Source organism: Sitodiplosis mosellana, unplaced genomic scaffold (assembly GCF_009176505.1).
Source record: "Sitodiplosis mosellana isolate CC-2019 unplaced genomic scaffold, AAFC_SMos_1.0 Smas_scaffold_3, whole genome shotgun sequence".
Lineage (NCBI taxonomy): Eukaryota > Metazoa > Arthropoda > Insecta > Diptera > Cecidomyiidae > Sitodiplosis > Sitodiplosis mosellana.
Genome location: NW_022595246.1, coordinates 1873864 through 1896397, shown reverse-complemented (window position 1 = coordinate 1896397; position 22534 = coordinate 1873864). Strand labels below are relative to the sequence as shown.

The 22534-nt window shown below is 35.1% G+C and overlaps 6 protein-coding genes across 7 annotated transcripts; 2 read left to right on the top strand and 4 right to left on the bottom strand.

The window, feature by feature from the left end:
• Positions 1–2113: 2113 nt before the first annotated feature.
• Positions 2114–4722, bottom strand: LOC129565515 (prostatic acid phosphatase-like). The gene is made up of 6 exons (XM_055440488.1): positions 4162–4722; positions 3984–4082; positions 3741–3888; positions 3180–3483; positions 2864–3113; positions 2114–2800 (listed from the first exon to the last, which is right to left on the bottom strand). The coding sequence occupies exons 1-6, from the start codon at positions 4330–4332 to the stop codon at positions 2582–2584; spliced, it is 1191 nt and encodes a 396-aa protein (XP_055296463.1). The 5' UTR covers positions 4333–4722; the 3' UTR covers positions 2114–2581.
• LOC129565514 (protein disulfide-isomerase A6 homolog) lies at positions 4515–20747 on the top strand. Its single transcript, XM_055440486.1, has 8 exons — positions 4515–4597; positions 18078–18282; positions 18410–18479; positions 18550–18665; positions 18734–18875; positions 19039–19274; positions 19482–19744; positions 19918–20747. Exons 3-8 carry the CDS (start codon positions 18452–18454, stop codon positions 20417–20419), a joined length of 1287 nt encoding a protein of 428 aa, XP_055296461.1. The 5' UTR covers positions 4515–4597; positions 18078–18282; positions 18410–18451; the 3' UTR covers positions 20420–20747.
• LOC129565516 (juvenile hormone acid O-methyltransferase) lies at positions 6713–10332 on the bottom strand. The gene is made up of 2 exons (XM_055440489.1): positions 7129–10332; positions 6713–7053 (listed from the first exon to the last, which is right to left on the bottom strand). The coding sequence occupies exons 1-2, from the start codon at positions 7781–7783 to the stop codon at positions 6869–6871; spliced, it is 840 nt and encodes a 279-aa protein (XP_055296464.1). The 5' UTR covers positions 7784–10332; the 3' UTR covers positions 6713–6868.
• Positions 12170–15832, top strand: LOC129565642 (uncharacterized). The gene is made up of 7 exons (XM_055440739.1): positions 12170–12605; positions 12674–12881; positions 12989–13107; positions 13250–13397; positions 14106–14333; positions 15172–15385; positions 15499–15832. The coding sequence occupies exons 1-7, from the start codon at positions 12426–12428 to the stop codon at positions 15701–15703; spliced, it is 1302 nt and encodes a 433-aa protein (XP_055296714.1). The 5' UTR covers positions 12170–12425; the 3' UTR covers positions 15704–15832.
• On the bottom strand, positions 15887–17759 carry LOC129565513 (uncharacterized). The gene is made up of 3 exons (XM_055440485.1): positions 17736–17759; positions 17224–17651; positions 15887–17142 (listed from the first exon to the last, which is right to left on the bottom strand). Exons 1-3 carry the CDS (start codon positions 17750–17752, stop codon positions 15980–15982), a joined length of 1608 nt encoding a protein of 535 aa, XP_055296460.1. The 5' UTR covers positions 17753–17759; the 3' UTR covers positions 15887–15979.
• Positions 20748–20793: 46 nt separating the features above from the next.
• Positions 20794–22271, bottom strand: LOC129565517 (uncharacterized). Of its 2 annotated transcripts, none has more exons than XM_055440490.1 (2): positions 21914–22271; positions 20794–21781 (listed from the first exon to the last, which is right to left on the bottom strand). In XM_055440490.1, exons 1-2 carry the CDS (start codon positions 21954–21956, stop codon positions 21312–21314), a joined length of 513 nt encoding a protein of 170 aa, XP_055296465.1. In that variant the 5' UTR covers positions 21957–22271; the 3' UTR covers positions 20794–21311. The 2 variants fall into 2 exon arrangements, with proteins under 2 accessions (XP_055296465.1, XP_055296466.1); XM_055440491.1 differs by having other exon boundaries at positions 22207–22259.
• Between the last annotated feature and the right edge of the window lie 263 nt (positions 22272–22534).

The window sequence follows — 22534 nt, the reverse complement described above, 5'->3', positions numbered from 1 at the left end:
CGAAACAAAAATAAAGCAATCCATTAAAATGGAACATGGAAAAGAAATCCGTGAAAATGAAACATAGCATGTGCCGTTTTAAGTATTTCGCTTTGCGGTGTTCCGATTTGATAGATTTTTTGTCTGCAGTATCGTTATGAACGAATCCCCTCGCATTGTTTCATATGAATGGATCTGTATCACGTCGTTTCGTTACTCGAATATTTTTTCGTGTGTTTCATTTCAATTGATTCCCGAGCTATTGATGACGTCACTCGCATTTATCACATGATGCAAATTAAGTGATAAAGAGCGCGAATTTCGATGTGGCGATAACACCAACGGATTGGGCAAAAAAATACTGTATGAGAACCGAAAAAAAAAATTTAAACTTTTTTTTCGATTTTTGCCTGTTTCGGATGACGACATGGGAACTTTGTACGGAAACCTCGGAGCGCCGGTGTTTTATCCGTATTTACACATCAACAAAGCAGTCTGCTTCACCGTAGAAAAGTAGTGCACAGTAAGGAAACAAGAACGTACAGGTTTCGGCAACGTTGCATTAAAGCGAATATGAATGAACGAAATGAGAAATGTAGGGAGAAATTACGTTCATTCATAATCACTAGTGAAGCCACGTTGCCAAAACCTGTACGTTCTTGTTTTCTTAATGCGCACTACTTTTCTACGGTGAAGCAGACTGCTTTGTTGATGTGTAAATACGGGTAAAACATCGGCGCTCCGAGGTTTTCATACAAACTTCCCATGTAGACGATCCGAAACAGGCAAAAATCGAAAAAAAAGTTAAACTTTTTTTTTCGATTCTCATACAGTATTTTTTGTGCCCAATCCATTGTTGTTATCGCCATATCGAAATTCGCGCTCCTTATCACTTAATTTGCATCATGTGATGAATGCGAGTGACGTCATCAATAGCTCGGGAATCAATTGAAATGAAACACACGAAAAAATATTCGAGTAACGAAACGACGTGCGAGGGGATTCGTTCATAACGATACTGCAGACAAAAAATCTATCAAAACGGAACACCGCAAAGCGAAATACTTAAAACGGCACATGCTATGTTCCATTTTCACGGATTTCTTTTCCATGTTCCGTTTTAATGGATTGCTTTATTTTTGTTTCGTATCTGTGTATTGAGCGACGAAAGTCTCATGTTTATTTCAACCGCATCATTTATGTACCAGTTTTCTTATTTTCTTCATAAAATTGGCAAAACAGGCCAAATTTGTATGGAAGGTACCCGTAAATCGCTTTCGATTGGCTTCAAAATGTCAGGGATTGAGTTTTTTGGTAAAAAAATAAGATCCAGAAAGTTTCATGACGTTTGGAATATCACAAATGAGATTTCTATTGGGATTTTACTTTCATGGTTTCATAAAAAACTCATTTACCTATCTAAATCTTGTGCTGACCTGAAATCCCCATATACAAGGCACAGATATGGCTTTCGTGCTTTATTTGAAGCTGGCTAGATGTTTTGGATGGGCGGACTATCGAAAAACGAGATTTCCCAAAACAATTCACCATAATGTGAAAGTGAAATACTGAGGGTTTCCGTAAACTGATATTCTTGCCTATTTGAACCCAAAAATGGTCAAAAGTGCTTGCTTTTTATTACTGATTTAGATTTTTCGGACCATTTCTCACAACTTTTGCCTTATTTGACCCACTGTTTAACGTGAAAAATTCTTAAATCACGCATTTGAAAATTAAATGTTGAGAATATACGAAAAATGATATTTTTGCATATTTGGACTCAAAAAACGTACAAAGTGGTTGGGTTTTTTGCTGATTTAGAATTTTTTGGTCATTTCCAACAATTTTTGACTTATTTGCCGCATTTGAAAGTTAAATCTTTGGGATTTAACAAAATTCGGGAAAATCACGATTTCAAAGCCCCATAACGCATATCAAGTGTACTCATAAGATCAATTTTTCTTGTTTTCGACCAAATTTTATGCTTTGACTTATTAGCTTTTTTTGGCCGTTTTCACAAAGTTGAAAATTAAATTTTTGGATTTAATTAAATCCGAACCACTTACAACGGGCATCCGAACCACTTTTCCGTTCTGTGCCGTTGTCGTCGTCGTAGCTGTTTGTTAACACGATAACTCAAAAATAATTGCGATAATCAAAATCTGGAAATGCCAAAAGTTTTGTATGCACAACAAACTATTAAGGAAAGGCTTTACATGAAATGTAGAGCCGTTATCCTTTTTGTAATGTAAGTAATAGTTTAGCTAGCATGCTCCGCTTCCTATGTGCCTGCATATTAAATAAGCTTCGTGGTGTCATTCTTCAGTGCCAGTTTCAGTTGTGTACCACCACATACAGCTAGCTACATACAACTGAGTGACTGCTAGCTATTCAATTTCAACACGGCTGCGAATTCAATTCTGAGAATTTTTTTTAATGAACCAAACCACTTACACTACATTTGTTACCAAGCGGAAGTACTAAAAAGTACAATAAGTAAACTGCTATTGTTACTTATAACGCATTCTTATTTCGATATTATTATAATTCAGATTTTCTTGGTTTTTGTTCCCTTTTCAAATAAGTTGTATAGAGGCTTTGATCAAGGCCACCTGCATTCGGTTTCAAAATCGCCGGGGATGAGTTCACTGTATAACTCATACAGTCGATCCAAAGTACACTTTTCCCCACAATTCGGTATATTCAACGGCGAGGGCTTTTCCACATCTGATTTTCGATAGAACATCTGGATGTAATGCTCATTTTCATCATTTTTATAGAGTTCCAAAAGAATGCTCGACGCATAGGGCGGAATGTGTATCTGGAACATCATACAAAAATATTACTTTACAAACTGTTTTCAACTGCAAATATTCGAAGCTACCTCAAAGAGACCAAAGCTATTCAGTAGGTTTGCAACTGTGTCGTCATGTGCCGAGTAAACCCATACAGAACGATCGGGCTGCAATGTTTTGTTGATCTTTTTTGAAAATCGTTCGAAGATTTCCTTTATTAAAAATCCCGTACTCAAACGAGCCAATTGCGGTGTGTCGGTTCTCATTTTGAAATGATACTTGGAAATATATCCCATTACTCCGTTTCGTTCAATTGCTTTTTCAGCCCAAGCTGGTAATCTACAAAACAGAATTGTCATTCCAAATAGTAACTCTTATTAAAATTGCAGGATTTTCTCAACTCACGTTTTGTAACGCGCCCTTTCCATAAGAAGTGTTTTATACAATTCTTTCACTTCACGAAATGTTGTGATATTTGCTCCGCTCTCTTGTGTCCAATGCAAAAACTGATCTGCGTATTGAGAATAAATGCGTTGTATTTCCGGTGATTCTTTTTCATGCTTTGCAAACATCGCCTCAAATTTTGGACACTTCCTTTCGTTAGCAATAAGATATTCAGATTTTAATGGAACAACATGAATGGGAATTGGCTGCCAAACTCTGCCAATATCCTCATTCCAAATTTCATCGTCGGTTGGCCTAAACATGCCTGTGTGGTGTGTGGTATGATAGAGAATATACATGTAGCTAATGTAATAATTAGTAGTACCATTACGGTACATAAGCAAATCATCGAGTGACCGATCGCACATACTTGTAAGCGATCGGACACTCATCGTATCAATCATTCTAAGTCTTACATTCATTCAATAAACAAAACATAAAGCCAACCTCCTGACTATTATTACCGGACCGATTGAACTCTGTCCATCGGTCTCAGCCCAACAATCCCCCAAATTGATATACCTGCTAGGTTTGCTTGAGCACTCATTATGGTTCGATCATAATCAGATGATCGCACATACACTTTATTCGGTGAGTATTTGTGTCCAAGAATTTCGCCATATCGTCTCATGAAGAATTTACCCAGCTTATAATGTCGTCGCTTTCCTTCCTGTTGACACAGTTTTTTTTTCACAAACAAATTCTTTTCTTAATGAGATATTCAAACTAAGTTATAGTTCAATTTTAAAATATGATCAAACTCACATTAGTCAGCGCTCCATAGCCTTCGGGCCAATGAATTTCTTCCCTCCATGGATCATTTGGGTATAAGTGTCCGATGGTTCTATCTCCATGTCGATAAATCTGATAAAAATAATTATTACACAATATTAGAATTGAAACGGAACATTTTCAACTACAGAAGAAGAACATTGACACTTACAACGTGCGCGAATATCAATTCACTTTCACTTGAATTCAACACTTTAAACACATCGTCTGATCTCTTCGGACATGTAAATATATTGGCGTTTGAACAACTGAACAGTGAAACTGTCAAAATTAGCGATTGAAATAAGCACATTTCTACAGCGATTACTTCTGTCTGAACCATTTTCTCAACGCAAACGCTTAAGTACTGATGGCGAGCCAGAAAATGTCACAAAATTGTAGATTTGATTGAAAGTTAACAATAACACGACACTATCACGCGTTTCAATTATTACTCGTTTCCATTTGGAAATATGACGCAATTCGCGTCACACAATCAGCCTCAGCTGTAGCGTAGAGAAGAAAGTGGTGGCTGATTAAATGTTTTGTTTTGATTTGAAAGAATATATTTCGGGAAACTTGCTATCGGTGGATAGTGATAGTACAGAGTAAATAGTTATCAATCTAATTTTTTATTGCTAACAATTGATATGATAATATAACAAAGAAACGACTTCTCAGAACAGTGAAACTCATAGAAATGTTGGTTGTTCTGTTTTGTTGATTACATCTGACACATCTTTGTTTGTGTTAATATTGAAAGAAAAAGTTATACGTTTGAAAAAGCAAGTCGGTTGTCAAATTTCAAGTGCCTTAGTAAGATCAATAGAAACATTCTTGAACATCGGAACTCACCATTCAAAGTAGTTTTATTTCTCATTCATCAATTTGCGCTTCTGTGAATTGTGTGTTGAAATTATTAACGAAAAAACATATATTTCAAAAACACCTTATGAAGAAATACTGAAAATTTCGTTTAACCAAATGATTTCAAAGGCTGCACCAATGAGGTGGTCCAAACTGATTTATCATGGTAAGGTATATGCTCCCAATAGCTTAAAATTAAATTGGGCTCAAAACTAGCTGATTCCCTTTTTCAGATAAAAAAAATGTTAGAATCTAGTGGTCGATAGAGCCGCACTTAAAATGGCTGTTTTTGACCAATTTCTCAACATATATATTGATAGAAAACCCATAGGTTATTCAAATCGAATCTGATGACATATCAAATTTAGGGTTTTTTGGGACGCTGATCACAAATCCGTTGTCAAAAATGAGCTAATGTTGCTTTTTAAAAAAGTTTTAGTACAAAAACATGTTTTTTTTTAACAAATTCAGCCATATAGCAAAAATACATGGTTCCAAGTGTATTTTTAACACCAAATTTGAACTCAGTGCCTCAAATTACCTTAAGATTGACTATGCTGATGACAAAAATCGAATAATCTCAAAACTAAAATTTTCTAGTAGTGTTCACGTATCGAAAAAAATCACATTTTTCCACGTATTTTTCCACCAAAAGTAAATTTTTGTTCAAAGCAGCCATTTTTATGGTTATTTAGGCCGCAGAATTCGAATCCACCCAAAAAGAAATAACAAAATTTTCAGTGAGAAAAATTGATATTTTTCTATACGGAATTTTTTTTTGCATTTTTCAGTTTTTCTCCCATAACTCGTACCCCATATGCCATGAAGCAAAATTTTGTTCGGCAAAGCTTTAGATCTTGTTAAAACCTACAATTTTGCCGCAGACAGTCATCACTTATCTCTTATCAGTAAGGAGATAACACTGATAATTGATTAAAGCTATCAAGGCCATTATCTCCTTACTGATAGGAGATAAGTGATGACTGTCTGCGACAAAATTGTAGGTTTCAGCGAGATCTAAAACTTTGCTGAACAAAGTTTTGCTCCATGGCATATGTGGTACGAGTTTAGGGAGAAAAACCGAAAAATGCAAAAAAATCCGTATAAATGTATAGAAAAATATCAATTTTTCCCACTGAAAATTTTGTTATTTCTTTTTGGGTGGATTCAAATTCTGCGGCCTAAATAACCATAAAAATGGCTGCTTTGAACAAACATTTACTTTTGGTGGAAAAATACGTGGAAAAATGTGATATTTTTTCCATACGTGAACACTACTAGAAAATTTTAGTTTTGAGATTATTCGATTTTTGTCATCAGCATAGTCAATCTTAAGGTAATTTGAGGCACTGAGTTCAAATTTGGTGTTAAAAATACACTTGGAACCATGTATTTTTGCTATATGGCTGAATTTAAAAAAAAAAATCATGTTTTTGTACTAAAACTTTTTTAAAAAGCAACATTAGCTCATTTTTGACAACGGATTCGTGTTTAACGTCCCAAAAAACCCTAAATTTGATATGTCACCAGATTCGATTTGAATAACCTATGGGTTTTCTATCAATATATATGTTGAGAAATAGGTCAAAAACAGCCATTTCAAGTATGGCTCCATCGACCACTAGATTCTAACATTTTTTTTATCTGAAAAAGGGAATCAGCTAGTTTTGAGCCCAATTTAATTTTAAGCTATTGGGAGCATATACCTTACCATGATAAATCAGTTTAGACCACCCTACTGCACCAATCTCATGACGACTCACCTAAATATTTTTCCTGTGCTATTGGAAAAGAAATGTGGTGACTTATGAGTTTCTAACGGGACGTTTCATCTAATTATCTGACTCATCAAAAATAAAGACAAAAATCAAATGTTAAATTCGAAATAGAGTACAATTTTTTTTATTAACCACAAGGAAAATGTGTGACACTATATATGTATATATGAATAAGTTGTGAATAAATAATTTAAATATTTACTAATTCTACGTAAAACTGTAATAAATCAATTGTTACTTCCTAGCATAAGCGATCATCAGTTTGTATGGTGTTAAAAAGCGGCATGCGTTGCTATTGGTATGAATGTCGTCTAAAGCCAAGTGCATTTTTATGACAAGATTTAGATAGTCGTCGAAAAATGCATCTTGATCGTGCGTTGGAATTCGTTCGATGAACGGGTTCACCGCTTTCACAGATTCTGAAATGAAAGGTAATTTTAGTGGAATTTCGAAAATGAAATGAAGCGTTGCAGCACTGAAACTGGTTCACCTACTTTTTAACAGTTCAATCCCTTCGAACACGAAGAACTTTTCCCGTATTTCAACACTGTACTCGGTGAAACCGTTTGCATACAGAAGTTTACCAAACTGATCAGCTGGATTCTTGGAATATTGATACGGTGAAATGAAATGATCGACGTCAGTCATGTATTTGGCCCATTTTTTACTCTGTGACATTTGCTTGTAAATTTCGAAGATTGGATTCTGTGCCAAAAATACTAGCAACATATCACCGTCCGGCTTCAATAGTTTGTACATATTCTGAATAGCACGCTCCTGATTCTGCACCCAATGCAAACAGTAGAATGATGTGATGTGATCGAATGGTTCTGCGCTGCGAAATTGTTGCTTTTCGATGTCAAGACCAAGGTCGAATTTGTCAAATGAAATCCGTGAATATGGGTACTGTTGACGGGCAAACGTGACCATCTCTTGCGATAAATCCACACCAACTAAACGTTGATAGTTTGGCGGTAGAATCGGTAGTAGAAAATCAATTGTAACATCACCGCTGCCACAGCCAATGTCGAGCAGAGAATCACGACCATCCGATCGCCATTGAAGCACATGCGAAAATTCCTCGATCGTTTGCTTCGCATCACGCCGTTGCAAACCATTTGAATGTTTATACAAATTTGCCTTGTTCATCTTGGTTCTTTTGTCGAATTATGATTTGTAAAAGGAGTCTACTTAACTGATCTGTCTTTCAATTTATACAATTTAGTAATTAACTAACGATACTTTTTAATTTTATCTAATTTGCTATGGCAATTTTGAAATTCAGTTACTTCCGTAATAAACTTTTACGAATATGAACAACTTTTCTGGTTAATGTATCGAATTTGAAATTCTTTTTAATCTATCAGATAACAAACAAAATTCAAACACAAAATAAAATTATTTGTCGAAGCTTTTCAATGATGCAAATGTGAACAAAAATAACAAGAACTTTTTGTTGTTGTAAACAACGAATAGCAAAAGGAAAGAACGTTTCCAAAATGAGTGTGCGCTGACTGAGAAATCGATCTGTAAACACCAGCTACAAAATCGATTCTGATGAAGTTTCCGAGCGAATCATCTCTTTTTTATATCAGATCAGTGACGAAGAGCTTCAACACACAAACAAAAAACGCAACGAGAATAACAACTCTTTTCTCGGGTCATTCTACAAAATCATCTTATTTGTATGTTTATGTGTTGAGGTGATTTTTGGACGAGTGAATGGGACAAACAAAAAAAAAATACAACAACATGAACGTAATACACACATTCTGAGAGAGAAAATAAAGCTGATCGCGTTCTATTATGTGTATGCATTGGTAATCGGTAGCTGTTACTTTCCGTAAACGGCCCGGACCCTCTGATCAGAGATGCATTCTCAAAGCTGCAAGATGACGAGATGGATGCGTGTGCTTATGTTCTTGTTGATGGTAGTATGCTTATGACGAGCTGCTCGGCATTTCACTCCGAAATCTTATTCACAGGAACACACTACCATCAAAAAGAAGCACACAAATGTTGCAAAACCGAAATTTGGTTCATTGTTAATGCTTTATTTCCAATTCAAATGGCTTCAATTCTAAAGGGAAAAAATAGCCGAATTTTTTCTTCGCCTGTCTGAATGAATATTTTATGAAACAAATTTTCGAACTTCAATTCCTAGAGCTATTTTTAATTCTTTCTCAGCCAGAGACAAAAAGCAATTTGCATTCGGGTGAACAAATTTAGACAAAGTGTACAAGAAGCCAATTATATGCTGATTTTTGGATGACGATTGCTACCGCTTCTGTTGCTCAAAATAAACAAATTTGCTTAATAGACACTGTGACTGGCGTCATTATCATGTCAACAATTCCACACAGATTTCGATTCGATAGTTTGGGTTTTTTTTTCTCTTTTCACTTTGTAACGAAAGCAAAAACTATTCCCAGTGAATTTGTTTTGTTGCTTGTCACTGCGGAAGAGAAAATCACTTTGGCCAAATGACTAAACAATGTTGTTTTGTCGCAGCAACTAAGCAAATATTTAGAAAATCAAATGCGCAATAGGTCAATATGGAAATATTACCGAAAGGGTCAACACTTTTTTACTTCCAGAATATTCGAATAAAATTGATATATATTTTTTTTCCCTTACGTTGTCAACTTTGTTGAGAAAATATTCAAACAAAAAGTGCTCCAGTTTATGTGTGAAATGTTATCAGTCCGAAAACTGTGTCTATTCGTCTAGTCATACTTACGTTTCAGGCAGCATTTGTTTGTATTATGCGTTTCGTTGACGTTGTCATTGTTGCACATATTCTAAGACGTAGTTGTCTCATGTAAATTAGAACGCAGTCTGACGATGCAATTCATAGCAGCATGTATTTTGGTGTTATCAAGTCAAGTTTATCGGCGGGAGTTGCATTTTTTTCTCACTTAACCACAAAATGAAATATTTTTAAAGGGCCAAGTAGAAAAAAAATGCCAAAACAAATATTATTAGGAATCAAGATTTGTTATATAAAGAAGTAACAAAAAATGAAAATAAACAGAAAAAAGCAAAGAAATTCCGATGACGCACACATCATCTGCCAAAGTTCATATACGTATTTTTCAACAAATATCCAAAATCCATGTGTCAAAAACTTTCCGAATTAATTTAACCGTATTTGAAAGAGCTATTTGTTGTTACTCAGGGTTCAGCTTTTCGATGACTTTGACCGTGCTCAAGGTTATTGTCAAACATTCTCAGAACGAATTGAATATTTTTTTCGGTATTACTAGCGCCAGCGCGTAGCGAGTGAAAAAAATGGGCTGCGAAAAACGCCTTTGAAAACGTCAAAAAAAAACATTGCATTCTTATCGCAATAATTTGCAATAAATATGCATGAATAACCTACCTCAACGCGGTTAGACCTGAATAATGACACTGATTATATTGGCATTTCGCTCACGACGTACAGAGCGATTACAGCATATTCATTCAATACGCTAGCCGATTCAATGAATGGAAACATTTTAGCGGCACAAGTACTTGACATGCTTAAAATCTAGCAAACAGATAAGCGGCATTTCTAAGCGCGCAAGCTTGTCTATTGCAATAACGCATCAATGCAAATGAATTTTTGTAATTTGACGCAATAATTAAATTAGATTGCGGATCGTTTTTTTTCTAACTTGCTTGTATGCGACAAAATTACAATTTTTGTTAATTGCTTTGATCCAACCTCAATGCCATACGCTAAAAGTTTTATCATTTTGTTTTCTTTCTCTGCATTGGTTTGTGCGTCACAAGTTTGTGGTTGGTGTATTTTTTTTGCCCATATATTTTGTAGTAAATTCGACACTTCCCGAATATTCGATAGGAGGCAGTGATATGCGGTCGTTGTCACAATATGATTAAAATTTCGTATGGTCAGTTTAAACCGGTTTTCGATCTCTCTGTTTTGCAAAATAAATATTTATGCATCGCAGGACATTAGCCAAAAAATGCACATCATTTCACGAAATTCTTTCGAATATTCGTAATTCGTTCGTATCATTTTGTCTGCTACCCAAAACTTATGTGCTATTGCTCTTTAGGCAACAAGTCATTCGACTGCAAAATTTACGCTGTCTGCATTGATATCACCACCAGACGATTGTACATTATTTTTTTTCCCGTCATACACAAAAATGCACAATCGGAAATGTGAAATCGTTTTTAGTTTGTTAATTTTGTTGTTTTTTTCTTACTTTTTGTCCATTGGTTTCAACGTTTTGATTGGGTCGTTGAACTCCATTCGAAATACCCGAAATTCGATGATCAAAAACCCGAATTTGATGATCAGAAAAATTTCATGCCGATGTGCACCGCAACCAAAGAATGAAAGTTCAACTCTTTTTGAATTGATGTCGCACCATATTGCACCTTACTCATTCGGTCAAGCTAACAAAGAATGCGTGCGAATGATTCGAACCGAAGTTATAACAAAAAAGGGAATCTCTAAAAATCTAACGGTAAATCTAGCAACAAAGTGCATCGTGCATTTGAAATACAAAAGAGAAATTCACAAAAAAGACGGTGAAAATCGTTAGTAATAAGCGATAATGAACCGTAAACGGTAAGCTATTCACCAAAAAAGAACGGGAAATTAATATGTAATGCGTGCATTGTGTAATGTGAACAGAAAGAAAGCGATCGATCGGATGCGTTGCATTCATTCCATCGCAGTGTTGTTGAGTCAGCCCATGCACATGATACTATCGAGCGGCGTTAATACCATGGCGATTTGATCCATTGATATATTAAATTTGATTCGCTTTTCGGGTTTCATCGATCATTCTCTTTGCTGTGCTACTTTCGAATGCACAGGCACACTGTGAACATGTACAATTTTTCGTTAATCCAAAAGTGCATTAGTTTTATATTTATTTTCTCTTTTGATTTCGGTATTTAAGTCAAATTGGAATTTTTTTTAGTCGATGTCGAAAATTAGAAACTCGCTCGAGCGAACATAAAATTGATTGTGATTTCATTGACGAATCGCTGAGAAATTGGGTCAAAACCATACAAATGTTTGCTTTGTGTGTTCTTTGAAGAACTGCAACTTTGTATATTTATACGCACTTTGCGAATGGCATAGTCGTTGAATGTCCTCTTTGTTATACATCTGAAATTGAATTGAAAAACAATTTGTACTCTTCTTGTTCATTTTAATATAATTTTCATTGATGAATCCACTAAACTATTATAGCAATTCGTTGTGTGTCGCAGTTGAAATATCCTACTGCTTATGCTCGAATACGGATGCCGAAGTGCGTGTTCTTGATGCGGTTTATTTCTGAAGTAGCACGTTTGCCGGAGATTCCAACCATAGTGTATTCCGGCAAAAATGAAACCAGTCAACCGTTGATATGCTTTCCTTCATCCTATACTTTGCATTCTACAAACAATTTATTTACGATTTGACTCGAAAATATTATAAAACCAGACCACTTTGTTTTCTTGTTTTTATCTTCTTTAAAAAACCAGCGATTTTTTTTTTTGCATCCGTTCCAATCAAATATCGCAAAAGATTTTATGAACTTTTGATACGCTATCTATTTGGCGTGCAAAAACCTAATGCTACCTATCTGCATTTTGTGTTTAAAATGGTTTTATCGTTAAACCGAAATCCTTGTAGCTTATGTAGCAATAAGATAACTGCTGTAATAAAAAACCCCTGCTTTGGGGTTTTGATTTTCTATATAAAAACCAAGCCAATCCCGTTGCGTGCTGTGTTTTTTGAATAATTCAAAGTGAAACCATTCATTTTACCAAAGACGAGATGTCAGAAGAGGTTAAGCCCTTGAGTGAAATCAGGTACTTCACCGAATTCTTAGAGGAAAATCTCAAAAGAAAAGTTTTGGACTATACGCTGAAGCCTCTTACAAAGTCTGGACACAACTTTGGAGCTATATTGCAATCGGTTGAAGTCACAGTGTCTGCAGAATATGATCCGGATAAAGTGAGTACTCTTTAATCCCAAATTCACGACAAATGGTCACTAAGCAAATATAATTCAATCGTTTTTAGCATGAAATTTATCATTTCGTTGCCAAAACACCACTTACAAATCGGAGTACTTTATTGCAGCCAAAATGGTGTCTAATGAAAGAAATAAGATTCTATTCGATTGTGATCCCAGCAATAGAAGAATTCGAACGGCTTGCCAATGTACCGGAGGCGAAGAGATTGGATGCATTTATTCCATGTATTGCGTCCAGAATTTCATTGAACATTGGTATAAGCATGTACAGAATGTTTCGCTACGAGAATGAACTAATAGTAGAGCCTTGAGGAGAGATCTCCTCTCAGGAGAATGTACCATAATAGCCTTTATGATTTCAGTTGCCGAAAATGAAGATTCCGACGCCGTTTTGCTACTTCAAAATATGAAATTCCAGAATTATTTCACTCGTGATAAACATATTGGTTTCGATACTCAAGAAACATTTGTGATTTTAAAGGTATTATTATTTTTTATTTGGTTCGGAATTATTTCAAAATAATCATTACACATGCTGCCCAATTCACTTCTCTCTTGAATTATCTTTTACATTATTGACTCTATAAATCGTGGAAAAGTTAAATTTAGTGTTTTTTTTTCAGAATCTGGCAAAAATGCATGCATTATGTATTGCAATGAGACGACTTCGGCCAGAACTTTTCGATAAAAAAGTGAATCCTTATTTGGAACTTATTAACTCAACCTCAAATGACGACTATCAATTCCAAGTACAGTACGCCCCCGCAAATTAGAAACCCGAGAATTAAAAAACCTCAGAAATTAGAAATGAATTTCAGGTTTGAAAATTTGTATGGAAAATTTCTCATTTCCGGGGTTCATTTCTAATTTACGGAGTTTCCGAATCATTTAATTCAAGACAAAGGGAAATTTACTTCATTTTTAATGAAAAAACATGATGAAAGTCTTTTCCATTTCGTTGAATAACTATATTAGCAGATCAGCTTGAGATTTTCGACGTTTACCATGAAGTTAAAAATTAAGTCACGAAGTAATCTGTTCCATATTGTCTGCGTCAATCATCAATCATCAATCATTAACAAATCGAAACTGATTTGTTCCATCAGAGAATTTGCATATACAAAATTGTATATAGAATGCTAACGTTTTCTGTTTACTATCGTAAGATAGGTCATCATTTATTTCGGTTTGTTCCGATGAGTAGTTTATCCAGTAACTAACAGACTTACTATATATTTATAATCACTAAAATAACTGCTATTTACACACAATACTTGATTGAACAGTGTTCAATATATTGTTTTCAATTAAGCAAATCATTCCCCCTATCAGTTTTTCATTTGATACACCGTTTTTGGATGAAATTGAAAAAACCTCAGAAATTAGAAAACTCCGCAAATTAGAAATGGTCTCGGGACATTTCATTTCTAATTTGCGGGGGCATACTGTACTTGATTTATTTTTAGTAAAATATAATTCGTTACGAATATTTAGTTTGTTCATTCTCAATTTTCGCAAATTTGTCCAAGATAATCTGCAAAGAATTGCCGTTAATTGATGATATTTCACCTGAAATGCGTACTACGATTGTGAATAGCATAAGATTGAGCAAAGAATTTTATGCTTGCTCAGCTCGGACCATTGATACACCTTATACAACTGTTGTGAACAAAGATTTCTGGATCAACAATATTATGATCAAACAAGGTGCACTTTAAAGACTAAAAAGTTATAGATCAAATTTTTTTTTTACAAAAAGCCGTGCTCTTCTCTTCTAGACAGAGATTACTATGGGATATTTTTAAACATATGGGATAAAAATATCGCATAAAAATATTAGATATTTTTCACGCGTTGCGTTCAACGTTCAACGCGTTTATTGTTCAGAGTCCAAAAATATCTAATATTTTTCGCGCGTGTGTGTATACACAATAGCGATTCTGCACACACAGAGTCGCTGTTTTTTCGTTATACTCTTCACACTTACGATGAGCTTACAATGTCTGTGTATCGCTTGTGCCGTCATTTGTAAACGACGTCAATGAGCTGGGTATGAAGAGTGTCGATCGAAAGAAAAGAGCAAAACATATATATGCATGCATCGCGCAGCTCATTGACGTCGTTTACAAACGACGGCACAAGCGATACACACACAGACATTGTGTTGACACACGAAGAGTTTTCAAAGAAAGAAGTGAGCGAAACATGTGCATGCACGCTCCGCGCAGCTCATCGTAAGTGTGAATTCACAGCTTATGGAGAAATTACATTGGCCGTGCACAAAATGTGTACAACTGTAACGTTTTCCTCATTGGGAAGAGTATAACGAAAAAACAGCGACTCTGTGTGTGCAGAATCGCTATTGTGTATTTATGCGTTTCGCTGAACACACACGCGCGAAAAATATTAGATATTTTTGGACTCTGAACATTGAACGCGTTGAACGTTGAACGTTGAACGCAACGCGTGAAAAATATCTGTTATTTTTATGTGATATTTCTATCCCATATGAATAAAAATATCTCATAGTAATCTCTGCTTCTAGATGATAATTCAAAACCAACAAAAGTAAAATTTTACGATTTTCAATTATGCGGCTATGAATCATTCGTTTTGGATTTGATCTTTTTCTTATTCACGAGTGTTCAAAACGAAGATTTAAAGACGAATTTCAAAACATTCATCGAACACTACTTTTTGGAGTTTTTCAAAACAATTGATTTTGCCGGATGCTCAATGGAGGAATACACATTTGAAAAGTTAGCAATGAACATTTTTTTTATCTTAAGAATTTTCATAGTACGAAATTCGTACATGCATCTTTTTCTATTGAATGAGCTAAAAGAGCTATAAAAAAAGTCTTTTTTTGTAGGATGTGGGCAGAGATTCGAAAAAAGGCGAAATTCACACTATTCCGCCTATTTGTCAGGGCTAAAATCACAAAGGATGATCAAACTGCATATCTTGCCAATGATATAGCCGACAATATGACACCATATGAGAAACCAGCATCCAAAACCATACTTGATCAATGGAAATTTATCATTGAGATTTTCGTTGAAAATGAATTCTTTTGAATTTGAGTTTGCTTCATTTATTTGTCTATTTTACAAGTTAGACAAAGTTTTATTCTATTCTCGAAAATTAGTTGCTTCCATGAACAAATTATATCTCTTCTTATGAAATTAAATGTTTTCCAATGGAGTTTAGAACAATAAGTTTTGACATTTTTTTTATCAATAGATAAAGTAAAATAAACCTTGAATGCAAGCAAACATGTATTTGAACTTTGTAACTGTCATTACCTGCCACAAACAACCGATCATATTTACTCTGGGGAATGTTTCAAATATTTAATCAAGTATATGACTTTTAGAATCTTTCTTCGTTGAAAAATGTTCACAATTAATGATGATCTCAAATGGGGGTGCATGGCGTTCGTCATGTTTGCTCATGGGTTTTTGTGATTCCGGCAATTCACCAATAGACATGTGATCAGTATAATTTGAAAAGACCAAATCAAGAACATTGCCTTTGTGATTTTTGGCATTGCAGAATTGATACAGCTTGCATTTTAATTGCAATTCCTTAAGGAGTTGAAATTTTTGTGTTTGTAAACGAGTTTCTCTGACTGAGCCGTTCATCTCTGGCCAAAAAGTTTTATTATCTTTCGTATGCCAATCAAAGTTTGGCAAATTAAAATCGCCGACTACAATTAAAAGGTCATCTTTGCGCAAATTAATGGAACGAATTGCCTTTACGTGGTCTGCATAAATGTCTATAGTTGAATCAGGTGGAATGTAAGCACAGTATAGGAAAATGGATTTGTTATTATTCAAAAATTGCAAGCAAACATATTCCAGATGATTGAATCTGTTCAAAAGTACTGGGTCACTGTACAATTTTGCTGAAACAGCCACCAGTACTCCACCACCTCTAGATTTAACACTTTCAGAACGATTACGGCGGTAAACATCGAAATGTTCATTAAAACCGCTCATGTTATGTTTTAATGCTTGGGCGTCGTTCAACCATGTTTCAGTGAAAATCACCACGTCATATTTACTAACGGATGTGGCGACAAAATTCTTCATTTTTTCATCGCTTTTAATGCTGTTCACATTCTGATAATACATTCGTACGGTATCTGTGTAAGCGGTTTTACAAACTTCCGTTGATGTGTGCATATCTTTCACATACGCAGTCTTTGCTTCTACATTTTTGGCGTTTGAAGTTTTTTTCGGAACTTTTTTTGGTGACACAATTTTTGGTGCAGATTTTTTCGGAGTAGACGTTACCATTAGTAAATTTGATTGGTCATCGCCAATTGACTTATTATTATTTGCGATTGAAATTTCAATTCCACTATCATTCAGTTCATTGACTGCATCATCTTTGATCCCTTTGATCCTAATTTGATTTGAATGACTGCGATAAAAGGCTTTTGCATCTTCCAACTCGATACCAGTATACTTTTGTGTGAATTCAAACACGGAATGGTCCAATTTCGTACTACCTTGATTTAAAAAGAAAGGTGTTTTGAAAACAATCATTTGATGATCATACATAAATAATATCTTCACTCCTTTTTACTTACTTTTTGATAACAAATGACTCAAATCGGTCATAAAACGCTTTTGAAATTTCTTCCAATGTTTGTCCAATTGTTCATGTTTGCTTAGAGTGACACCCAATATAAAATCGTCACAATAATTGCAATAATGAACGTAATCCTGGTTTTTTTTACAAAACCTCACATCTAGCCATGGTTTTTTATTGTTCAATTTGCTCATGCGCTTATGTTCCTCACGTTGAACATAATATTCGTCAGATTGGCTTTGGTTGTTCTGTGGCTTAATTTTCGATAAATCAACTTGATCTTTTGTGACAGTCGTTATGAATTTATGTTTGGTTGTTTCGAGGTGGGACTTATCCAAAGGATCACCAAATTGTTCATGATTTTCACCAATTTCTTCCGGCGAATAGCAAGCATTGCACGGAGCTTTGTTATAACTGCGCTTAGCTCTGGAATTGGAACAAATTTTACGTTAAATTCAAATTACACTAACAAATTCGTATTAAATTCAAATCCGTATAAAATATACTCACTTTGGTCTCGAACTCATTGTTGGATACTAACAAAATATTAACAGTAAGTGACAGATCAGGGGAATTACGTTGAATCATTAGAAGTGTATACACATATATGTGTGTGGGTGTTGATCGTTGGATGTTAAACTCGGAATGTTTGAAAGGAATATCGCGAAATAAGTCCAGACAAAGTACAAAGATCAGCTACAAATAAAATTCCCAAGTAAATTTTATCATATATTTGTAGAAAAACGCATACAAACCCCCTTTCCTTTGAATTATTAATATTAGTCATAATGCACATAACGAGAAAAGCCTCTAAATTTTAATTTTGATTAGTTTGTCGCATTTTTTCACTAGAGGTCGCACTGTGTCCGTTTCATTTGTATACGAATACTTGGACCAATCAGAATGCACCACGGTTTATTGACAGCTCACCAGCACTTGTGAATAGTGTAGCGAACACAATAAGCTCAGACGGACCATATATCAGTCGGCATTTATCGTAAACACACCGTAATCTATATTGTTCTCGTAATTTCGTCATTGAATTTCATTTTGTCGGGTAAATATCGCAAATCATTTTCAATATTTACACTTAATTAAGCAATGCACTAGAACTTTCTCAAATCATTCGTATGAATTTGATTGTAATTTCATTAAAATTTTGCCACATTTTTTTCTTGCCGCAGATAATATTTTGTAAATCTACGTGGGCTGGTTCCAGTAGAAATATGAATAAATTTAACGTATTTCTTTTACGTGAGTATTTATTGCAAGACAATTTTCAAATCACCAAGTAAAACCGATTAAAAATGTTTGTGTTTTACAGTTTGCGCCATTTTGGTGCCAACGTTTGCATTTTATGAAAAGGGCGACGTTGTCGAGCTCACATCGTCCAATTTCGATCGGTTGGTCATTCAAAGTGATGAAATTTGGGTAGTAGAGGTGAGTAAATCAACGCAATTTGAAGAAATCCAATCGAATATCAACAATTTATTCGTTTTTGCTCTTAGTTCTACGCTCCGTGGTGCGGTCATTGTCAACAACTTGTTCCAGAATATTCCAAAGTCGCTACCGCTCTTAAAGGTATCGTGAAAGTTGGCGCTGTAAATGCTGATGAACACAAATCACTCGGCGGACAATATGGAGTTCAAGGTATGTTGAATTGCTTTCAAATAACCGACGAATTGTTAGTTTGGATCAGTTTTGAAATTCTTTGTGGAGAAAGAAATACTGAAATAGCAGTTGAAAAGCAATTCTGTGAATGTCATTTCAATGACTACAAAAGACTAACTCGGATCCTTTGTTTTGTTGTTAGGTTTCCCAACGATCAAAATCTTCGGTGCCAATAAACGGTCTCCAGTCGATTATAACCAGCAAAGAACTGCACAAGCCATCGCTGATGCTGCATTGGCTGAAGCTAAAAAGAAGATAACAGAGAAATTAGGTGGCCGTAGCAGCGGAGGCAGTGGAGGAAGCAGTGATGTTATTGAATTGACTGACTCGAATTTCGATAAATTGGTGCTGCAAAGTGATGATGTTTGGCTTGTTGAGGTATGAACCACCAATGTTTCATCTTTTTATTCCATTTTTCTTTTTCTCTTGGTTCAAGCAGAGAAACACTTTCTGGCCAATCTCTTTCGATTTTGATCATTTTTGATCACTTCTGTTGCATTCAAACCAGATTTCTATTGTAGATGTTTTGCATTCAATCAAGATTTTTCTGTTTACTAATTCGTTTTCTCTTCTTCGTGTCAATAGTTCTTCGCTCCATGGTGTGGTCATTGCAAGAATTTGGCACCAGAATGGGCTAAGGCAGCCAAAGAACTGAAAGGGAAGGTTAAACTCGGAGCATTGGACGCCACAGCTCATCCATCCAAAGCCCAAGAATACGGCGTTCAAGGATATCCAACAATTAAATTCTTCGCAGGCGGTGTCAAATCACGAAGTGACGCTGTCGACTATGATGGTGGCCGCACATCAGGTGACATTGTAAACTGGGCATTGGAAAAATATACAGAAAGGTAAGAGATTAACAGCTATTGAATTTGGTCAATGAATTCACCATTTTCAATTCATTTTTCAAGACAAATCACATTCTCTCTAGCAAAAGCGTGGAAAATCACAAAGAAAGCGAAAGAAAAAAAACGTTTCTGATCTCAATCTAAAACCAAATCTTTTCATTTTCCTCTAACAGCATTCCTGCTCCAGAAGTCTACGAGCTAACATCAGAAGAAGTAGCAAAGAAAGCCTGTGAAAACAAGGCATTATGCGTTGTATCAGTTTTGCCACACATTTTGGACTGTGATTCGAAATGCCGTAACAATTACATCAAAATTCTCAAAAATTCCGCCGAGAAATTCAAGAAACAATCATGGGGATGGGTGTGGGCTGAAGGTGGTGCCCAACCACATGTCGAAGAAGCTCTTGAGATCGGTGGTTTTGGTTATCCAGCAATGGCGGCCGTCAACTACAAGAAACTCAAGTACACCTCATTGCGTGGTTCATTCTCAACCGAGGGAATCTACGAATTTTTGCGTGATATTTCGTTTGGTCGTGGTCAAACTGCTCCCGTTCGTGGTGCAACCGTACCAAAAGTGAACACCAACGAAGCATGGGATGGCAAAGATGGTCAATTACCCGAAGAAGAAGACATCGACTTGTCCGATGTTGTTCTTGATGAAAAAGACGAGCTGTAAATTAACACAACGTAGATTAAGCACAAACACTGAATCGGGTCTTCGAACTATAGTTTTAGACTGTGAATGACATTTGTCGCTGATTTCTCACCATTAAAATTGTTTAACATGAAAAAAAAACAATTGGAAAACTAACCAAAAACAGTGAGCTCACAACAAGTAAAATATCTGCCACTTACATTTTACTTACTCCGAATCGGAACAAATGTGTAGTAATTTTAAAGTCATCTATAATTTAAAAATGGAAAACTGATACTAGATTGTACGCTGTACCTAAGAAATTTCAAACAAAAATAAATATTCTATGTGTTTTTTTTTTCGTACGAAATCAAGTGTTTCATTTTATAAAATAAGAAGAAAAACAAAGATGAACATTTTTGTTTAGTAGATCGCTTTTATTACCAAAAGGTCTAGAAAAAAGTTAAGTGTCAAAAATGAAAGGAAAAAAATGGTCATTGAAATGAAATGCATCATAAAATTCGGCGAATTTCTTTTTCGTTTTGTTTTGTTTTTTTTTTTTTTTTTTGTAAAATTGTCAATAAAATACTTGTGAGAATGTAAAAAGTTGAAATTTCTCAGTCTTAAATACCTAATCACTAAATAATCTGCTGCGCGCGCGAGAGTGAGACTAATCCAAACCAATAAAGAAGGAAACATACGTGGATTTCATATGGCCGAAAGAATTGTTTTCCATTTCACAATAGTTAGCTTGGTTTGCATTTGAAAAAATAAAATGCATGTAACATTTTCCGTTGGGAGACTAATTAAGTTTCAAATCCTGTTTTAAATTTTTTTCTTCCTCTTTTTTAAATATAAAACGACGGTATTTCGATTTCCAATCACACCACCAAAAAAAGATTGAACAAAATTGCTATGGTAAAATCTGTTTGGATTATGTGTTGATGATAACACTTGGTGTTGTTGATCGTGAACTATAGTTGCCTGGTTTTTCAAAGTCTCCCGAACGAGTGGGCGTATTGGCGCTAGCCGTTGTGGATGCTGCATCCATAATGTCATAATTTCGTTCCTCTTTACAGATCAATGGATAGCAAATTATTCCATAATATCCACCCATTCCGATTACTATGATCAACATAATAATTGTGATCAATCCCCAGGCCGATAGACCGGAGCTAGTGCGTGGAAAATTCTTGTTCGTTGTCCCAGTTTGTGGCTGATCAATTTGATTAACATATGAGTTTCTCCGATTGCCAATGTTACTGTTACTATTCACATTGGTATTATAGTTGTAGTTGCCGTATTGACTAGCACCGGCTTGATTGTATCCCGTACGACTTTGAACGCCACCACTTGATAGCTGTGAAGATCGACCGAACACACCACATTCAACGAAACTAGCAACTAAATCGAATAGAGAAGAAAAAAAACGGAGAACAAATCAAAGGAAATTAGAATCAATTAGCGTATGTCCCAAATTGAGTGCAACCCAATATGCAGTGTGATGCACTGTGATTTCATCTCTTAACAACTCACCGAACACTATTGCTATGAAATACACAAATGAATATTTCAACATGATTCAATTTTTAGCTGATTTTTGTGATGTTTTTTCTTACGTTTGTGATACAGTTTCAGAAATAAAATGCACGAAATTAAAAAAGTAGCTAATGCATTGAATGAAATGTGATTAGAAAATGAAGCGAAGATAAAGAGAAAAAAATTATGCTCAAATAAAGTGAAATGAAGGCGAACGAGTGTGGAAATTGGTGCAGTTTAGGAATGAAGTGCATCTACTAAAGTTATGAATTGTGTTTAAACATTTGTACCAACTGTATGACAACAAAATGCGCTAGCAAACATGAAAACAAACCGAACACTCGCGACGATGCACAGACATTCCTTGTTCGGACTGTTTGTGTTTGTGTGTATGTATTGGTTTTAGTACGAAACGACATATATTGCACAACTGCCAAGTGGGTCATTTAAATTATGACTGGATTGATTGTATTGTTTTTCAAACTTTTCCGGATTTTTTCCTGTCGTCGCAGGTAGTTGTCCGTTTTTATCATGAAAAGTTCAAATGAAGTTGGAAAAAATTTTCACATACTACTTTGAATGAAATGAAATTTTATCATCATTTTATCCATACTCATC

What these genes read in the sequence shown, in the direction of transcription:
- LOC129565513 (XM_055440485.1), bottom strand. An exon ending in GAGTCATTTGTTATCAAAAA is followed by an intron (nt 17,143 to 17,223) that starts GTAAGTAAAAAG and finishes TTTTAAATCAAG; the next exon opens with GTAGTACGAAATTGGACCAT.
- LOC129565642 (XM_055440739.1), top strand. Translation starts at nt 12,426, where the DNA reads ATGTCAGAAGAGGTTAAGCCCTTGAGTGAAATCAGGTACTTCACCGAA. An exon ending in CAGAATTTCATTGAACATTG is followed by an intron (nt 12,882 to 12,988) that starts GTATAAGCATGT and finishes TTATGATTTCAG; the next exon opens with TTGCCGAAAATGAAGATTCC. An exon ending in AAACATTTGTGATTTTAAAG is followed by an intron (nt 13,108 to 13,249) that starts GTATTATTATTT and finishes TTTTTTTTTCAG; the next exon opens with AATCTGGCAAAAATGCATGC.
- LOC129565514 (XM_055440486.1), top strand. Translation starts at nt 18,452, where the DNA reads ATGAATAAATTTAACGTATTTCTTTTAC. An exon ending in CGGACAATATGGAGTTCAAG is followed by an intron (nt 18,876 to 19,038) that starts GTATGTTGAATT and finishes TTTTGTTGTTAG; the next exon opens with GTTTCCCAACGATCAAAATC. An exon ending in ATGATGTTTGGCTTGTTGAG is followed by an intron (nt 19,275 to 19,481) that starts GTATGAACCACC and finishes TCGTGTCAATAG; the next exon opens with TTCTTCGCTCCATGGTGTGG.
- LOC129565517 (XM_055440490.1), bottom strand. Translation starts at nt 21,956, where the DNA reads ATGTTGAAATATTCATTTGTGTATTTCATAGCAATAGTGTTCG. An exon ending in TTTCATAGCAATAGTGTTCG is followed by an intron (nt 21,782 to 21,913) that starts GTGAGTTGTTAA and finishes TATTCGATTTAG; the next exon opens with TTGCTAGTTTCGTTGAATGT.
- LOC129565515 (XM_055440488.1), bottom strand. Translation starts at nt 4,332, where the DNA reads ATGGTTCAGACAGAAGTAATCGCTGTAGAAATGTGCTTATTTCAATCG. An exon ending in AATTGATATTCGCGCACGTT is followed by an intron (nt 4,083 to 4,161) that starts GTAAGTGTCAAT and finishes TATTTTTATCAG; the next exon opens with ATTTATCGACATGGAGATAG. An exon ending in ATAGCTTTGGTCTCTTTGAG is followed by an intron (nt 2,801 to 2,863) that starts GTAGCTTCGAAT and finishes ATGATGTTCCAG; the next exon opens with ATACACATTCCGCCCTATGC.
- LOC129565516 (XM_055440489.1), bottom strand. Translation starts at nt 7,783, where the DNA reads ATGAACAAGGCAAATTTGTATAAACATTCAAATGGTTTGCAACGGCGT. An exon ending in AGGGATTGAACTGTTAAAAA is followed by an intron (nt 7,054 to 7,128) that starts GTAGGTGAACCA and finishes CTTTCATTTCAG; the next exon opens with AATCTGTGAAAGCGGTGAAC.